General features: G+C 46.7%; 1 protein-coding gene across 2 annotated transcripts; it reads left to right on the top strand.

Moving 5' to 3' along the window:
* Nucleotides 1-1,912: 1,912 nt before the first annotated feature.
* LOC120806447 (transmembrane protein 250) lies at nt 1,913-3,930 on the top strand. Of its 2 annotated transcripts, none has more exons than XM_040157649.1 (2): nt 1,913-1,987; nt 2,552-3,930. In XM_040157649.1, exon 2 carries the CDS (start codon nt 2,773-2,775, stop codon nt 3,190-3,192), a length of 420 nt encoding a protein of 139 aa, XP_040013583.1. In that variant the 5' UTR covers nt 1,913-1,987; nt 2,552-2,772; the 3' UTR covers nt 3,193-3,930. The 2 variants fall into 2 exon arrangements, with proteins under 2 accessions (XP_040013583.1, XP_040013582.1); XM_040157648.1 differs by lacking the exon at nt 1,913-1,987 and adding an exon at nt 2,081-2,224.
* The last annotated feature ends 2,385 nt before the right edge of the window (nt 3,931-6,315 follow it).

Consider the following 6,315-nt stretch of genomic DNA (forward strand, 5'->3'; position numbering starts at 1 on the left):
AAGCCATTTATGTAAACGGAAAATTCGGTTATACTGTCTACAACTCCCTAAATATAGATGGCTGCTGAGAATTGAATTTGAAGGCTGGAGACAGTTGCCTCGGGCCAATACATGAGTTTTGTCATTGCTTTGATGATGACTGAGGTGGCAGATTGCACTTCTGGCATTTTGTTTTGAATTAAGGAAGATGAGATATGATGACCAGAGTGTCTGGGAATTAGGATTCAAAGACATCTCCTGCACATTTCAGGCCTTTATGGCACAGAACATTAGAATCTACTGATAAGTGTGTGATAAGTGTGAACTTACTGTCTCGTTTTTTTAGGTGTTAGAAGATTTTCAATTAAACTGTGGCTCATAATGACAAGCACTTTGAAGACATTCGGCGACAGTGAGCGCTCTCTTGTGGACATAGAAAACACCCTCCATTCTAATAAATACAGCCATTTTAGTTTGTATGGCCAGAGCTGACTTCAGATTTTGGCTGCCACTCAAATTATTATGCTATGGATTTCATTACTAAGCTCAATCATAATGTGAAAGCAGAGTACATGGATAAATATATTCCGCCCCAGTGACAGCTTTATGTATGTTTAATTAAATATCATAAGGTTTGTTTTTCTAATTTTGCATAATACACCTTTAAATTCCCAGCAAAGTGATTCAGCACACTATTAACAACTGTGATAAACTCTTTAAAAAAAAAAAGAAAAAGCCTGTATTTGTTATGCTGTATGGTCACCTGCTGCCATCTGGCTTGCTTACAGATAGCTGAGACGTAATCATTCAGCCAAACCATAAATCTGCCCGGTGAAGGTTACTTGATATACGAGAAGCGAGAGGCTAGCACACATTTATGTCACCCCCTACACGCCTGAGGACGTGCATGTGGTCACGCCGTGCAACCTTGTGAGGCTCACAGACACATGACGACCAATGCACGCATGCACTTATCAACGTCTCTTCGCTAAACTGCTGCGCGTACAGTGCAGACAGGTCGCGAGTTTGAGAACTAAGAAATGACGTTGGCAGGTACAAGCATGACACGTTTGTGGCATTAAAGAGGGAAAGGTACCCAACCCGCCAACATACATGTTGCAGGAAAAAGGGTCACGTTAATAATACCGATTAAAGGCCCTGAAAACCTTTTTTTTTCCAACCAGTGTCTTACTTTGAGCAGTGAGGTTTTAGGTGAACACTCCACATTCTGCCAAAGCTCGAAGAGTTTTGAGTGTTTTCTCTATGTTTTGTGTTAAATGAACTCTTCTCAGTGACTTTTAGTGGGTGGGAATCCGGTGGGAACAGATGATGTCAGGAGATGAGCTTTTGTTTTAAAATCTTGATGAATAATGTTGTTTTTTTTCCAACTTTACTTGTTACGCATTTACTAGTAATTCAAAGCAACAGTGAAATATGTAAAATGTGGATATATTTGGAATTTATTAAAAGCTGTTTGGCTGGAAATAGGTTCCCATTACATCTTTTTGACGTTGTAGTCGCCTCGAGTCACAGGTAATACCCTCAGAACATGCGGCGCTTGGGGAGGATCGTGTCATTTTGTGGGTGGTTGTGTCACCGAACTTACATTCTCCTTCAGTTTGTCAAGTTGCGGAGGAAATCACTCATTTTGTTTTTCCAAGATATTGAATCACAGTTACACAAGCAAAACGCGCGCGCGCAGGCGCGCACACACACACACACACACACACACACACACACACACTGGCCGCAGTGCAGGCAATACTCACCCCGTAATGTCTGCTAACTATGTGGTTAGTGAAGGAATAGTTAAGCAATCCGGGCAGGCCAACAGAAAGTTATGCACTAAATGCGTTTTTATCGCACGCCGGAGTCCGAGGCGAGCACTTTTCTCCGGGGGAGCACTTCCCCTTTAACTGGGCAGCTGTCGTCACAGCAGGGTGACTCGTACATTTTGCGACAGGACGTACAAGCACCGGCTCGCCGTCTCTGCCTTATCTCTCCGCTGGTATAAAACAGCTCATCCTTGGTGGAGGGTGGAGGGGGGGGAGAGAAAGAGAGTGAGAGAGAGAGAGAGAGAGAAGAGAGTGAGAGAGAGAGAGAGAGGGGGGACGAAAACAAATCCTGTGTGTTTATCTTACAGCCAAATGTTTATAATGTGATACAATGCACAACTCGCCTGAGAATCAAACACCAGTCGTCTTTTTTTTTTTTTATTGAGGAGGAAGGCGCCGTAGTGTTGCATGTAAGATCACCATTGGTTCTGCACGATCACTTATTTCTAGACCAGAATATGGATGAAAGGTCCTTTTTTTTTCTTTCTTTTCTTTTTTTTTCTTGTGGATAGGACACTGTGTGCTAGCTACGACCAAACCATTCAAACATAACCAGTAGCTTTAGGCTCAGACATAGGCGTAGACCCGTGACTTGAGATGCATCTGTGGTTTTCAGCCTAAGAAAACGAAGTGTGCGCAGGCCTGCTTTTTCTTGTGTTGGGTTTGCAGCAATTTGTGCGAGTGTGTCTCGACAATATGTCCAAAAAACATTCAGTAACAATGTAATTTCTTCACAGACCCCGGTTGCATTTGAAGGCAGGAGACCTTGCTGACCGGACAGCAACTCTCAGCGCACAGGCTCCACCGGCTGCCACATCTCATCCCTGGGCTCCTGTAAGAGCCTCTCCGGGCGCCACAACCAAATGAGGCTAACTGCCTCCCCGGAAGCTGCTCTCACAGAGGTATCCACCCGTACCCGGGACTCCCGTGCACTGTCCTGGGCTCCAGTAGCCCACCCATGCCTGTGATCCCCATCCCACGGCGGGTGCGCAGCTTCCATGGCCCCCACACCACCTGCATGCACTCGGCCTGTGGGTCGACACACGCGTCCAAGCTAGTGCGCACCAAGTACAACAACTTTGACCTCTACTTGCGCTCGCGCTGCATGTACAGCTTTCTCCGTTTCCTCCTCTACTTTGGCTGCAGCCTGCTGACCTCTCTGCTCTGGGTGGCGCTCTCTGCTCTCTTCTTCCTGCAGTACGTCAGCGTGCGCGTGCTCCTACGGCTGCAGTACAAGCTGTCCGTCATCCTGCTTTTGTTGGGGCACCGGCGCCTGGACTTTGGGGTGGTCAACGACCTGATCATCTACAGCATGCAGATCACCATGTTTCTGGTGGGGGGGCTGGGCTGGTGCTTCATGGTGTTTGTGGACATGTAGCCGCGGCGTGAGCAACGCAGGAGCTGTAGTGTACGATGCGAATGTGTCACATTGTAATGTCAGCGTTCTGCGGTTTCGTGGGCCAACGCACACCTTTAGCATGTCCCGTAGGACTGCTCCGTATCACTCAGCTCTAGTCAAAAAAGACCCTTAAACTCATTAAATCTTATTGGTTTAGTTTCAGACATGATAGAATCCAATAAGAATCTGTGCAACATCAGATCTGTGAACCTTAAGCCAGTGGATGAAAGAGTATTTCTACTACATTTTTATTGTGTTTTCGGGCCATTTGTAAACCATTTTTCACGACTTTCAAAAGGGCATCTTGAGTAGAATCTCTTTTGTTTACAATAATGGAAAATGTGACTGTCAAAGTCAATGTGGCACGAAAAAGGTGATGTAATAAATGACTGATGTGCATCAAGGCTGTGTGAGGCAAGGCAGTCATGCGTGCCAAAATAACACAAGTCGGGCCCGCAACGCAAAAGTGTACAATGGTGCCGGGGGTGATATCAAAGGTTATGTCGTGTCTAAACACAATATCATGTAAATATACTTATGTCACAGAAATGAAGCTGATATGTCGTAGATTGTGGTTGATAAAGTGACCAAAACAAGTGACGTTGTCAACGACGGTGTGTACAATGTGTTGTGGGAAGGGTGGGGCAGAGTCTGGCAAAGGGCCCCGTATAAGTGATAAACATCAACTTTTTCTGTAAAGTTAATTAATAAATTTACTGTTGATGAATTGTTTGGTGTAGTCAACTCCGTGTTCGAGTGAATGTTTTTACTGTGCTGTCTAAGACCCATGACGGCTTGCCTCGGGCTGTGTCATAAGAGTGTGTGACAGTTCAAATTGAGAAGGGCTTAGGGGTCAAGTGTTCCGTCAGTCGCTCTTCACATGGTTTCAGACCTGATCTGACAGACTTCTCTGTTTAGCCTCCCTCAGCGCACAAACACCAACCACGTCTCGACCCCGCTGTTTCTGCCAAGCATAACAATGGAAATGGCTGTGTCCCAATCACCTTATATAGCCAACGTTTTCACATAGCATGAAGTACGCTTACAGGAACTAATGAGGACATTGAAATAAGCCTTTTAACACTTAACCTGGTATAAATCTAAGTATCTGTACGAAATATTTTCTGTCAAGTACAAGCACCAGCTCAGATTTCCTTGTTTATCTTTCCCTAGCACAGGAAACAAAGCAAAAGAGGCTGGAAGCCGCCAGAAGGCCATGTTTAGATGTGAACTTTTGACACAGTGGCTGGTGGCCTGACTGGGACATGCTTGAGACTGGCATGGCCTCGGGCTGTAAATGGATAATCAGGGGGCAACAATAAGCTTTTGTTCCGAGGATCAACACATCATATGCCTCGTACTCTGAGCGGGGTCGATTCCGACAGCGCAGCTACACCAGAGGAGAGAACTGGAGAACATGAGTTGTCTTGTGGTGTCAGTGTAGTGCTTCACCGACCAGGTCATTGCCTACTCATTTTCATTTCTTCTTTTTGTTTCAAAAACTGAAGTTGCTTAGTCTGAATGACTTGCCAGCTTGTGTGTGTGTGTGTGTGTGTGTGTGTGTGTGTGTGTGTGGGGGGGCTGCTCTGGTGACTGGTGACTTTAAACAATTACTTGCTTGCAGTAAAATGAAGTGTATCATACCCTGTCAAATTCATTCATCCCACTGTTACAGACGGCTCAAAACCAAGTTTGACCCACTATATAGTTACCAGACCACAATCTATTCCAGCTAACGCAATCAGATGTCATTTTATTAGGCTACAGTTACAGCTTTCACTGGTTTAGCTGAACAATGAGCCATAATGAAACAATCTTTTGATTTCCTTGCAAACATTAACGCGGACACAACTGTGGCAATGGCATATGCCTGAGCACAATAAGGTCATTATAAACCCACTGTTGAACAACACAGACACATGGCAGTCCCTATAGGAATGTCACAGTGCTACCATATATTCTTTTTTAAAAAAAAGCAGGAGGTACAATAAGGCACACTGTAAACCGCTAAACCATCAACCCACTCGTAAGCTCGTGTGGAAATATCGCAGGACTTTCTGTGCAGAGTTGGGTCTCATCGTGGTACAAGCGGGGACAGAGCCTCGGGTGGAAAAACGCGTAGACGCACTTTCACACGCCGAGAAGACAGGAGCGGCGCAGGGAGTTACAAATGAAAACTAACGAGAGAAAGGAGAGATAATTCGTCGCCGGTCCCGAGAGGAGAGATAAAACAGCGACGTCGGATGTGATAACAATTATCAGTCGGGCAGGCTGGAGCGCGGCCAGCGCGGTGAAGCGTGTGCAGGTTGGTGCCTGCGGTGAGGGAAAGTTGACTTGAGATCACGCCGCCGGCAGTTGGCGCTTAGAAATTTTACGGGAGCAGCACACATGCGCATCGTGCAGCCCGGGCTGTCATCACAAAAGGACACGTGAGTTGACCACACATGTACATTTTTCTGTAGGAGCGCGGCGAGGCGCCCCGCCGTCCCGCTCGCAGCCCCCCCCCTCAAAACAAAAAAATATGCCCCGACACGTAGCCTTGTGCACCGAGCACGTTGCACCCGGCGTTTGCCATTCGGCCGGCGAGTTAATTATACACTGCACCTACGGTACAGTAGTCTACACCTTTAAGCCCGCAGAGTGCACCGAGTTCGTGTGTCCGTAAAGGGGGCGACCGTATGACCGAGCACCGTTCGACGGTCCGCTCTCCGCGCAGACCGCAGTCGGACGGCGTTGCCCACGGCCACTCGGGCAGGTCCCACCTAACCGAAAAAAAGAAAAGAAAAAAAAAAAAAAAAAAAATGTCTGTGTCTTTAAAAAGAAGTCTATACCGACGGGTGCATGATGTCAGGCTGCCTGCTGTCCGTATACCGTTCGCGTGAGCGGCGTTCACTTCCTGCAAAGGGGGACGGGCGCGGGCAGAGAGCGAAAGAGAGAGTGGGATAGGGAGAGAGAGAGAGAGAGAGAGAGATGGGGGACGAGCGGCCAAGATAGGACTAGATGGGAGAGAGAGCCAGCGGACGAGGGGAAACCGGGGCCTGCCTTTTTTTTTTTTTTTTTTGGGTTTTTTTTTTTTTTTTTTTTTTTTTAAAACACCCCGCA

Source organism: Xiphias gladius, chromosome 20 (genome assembly GCF_016859285.1).
Source record: "Xiphias gladius isolate SHS-SW01 ecotype Sanya breed wild chromosome 20, ASM1685928v1, whole genome shotgun sequence".
Classification (NCBI taxonomy): Eukaryota; Metazoa; Chordata; class Actinopteri; order Istiophoriformes; family Xiphiidae; genus Xiphias; species Xiphias gladius.

Coding starts and splice junctions, on each gene's coding strand:
- LOC120806447 (XM_040157649.1), top strand. CDS start 2,773: ATGCCTGTGATCCCCATCCCACGGCGGGTGCGCAGCTTCCATGGCCCC.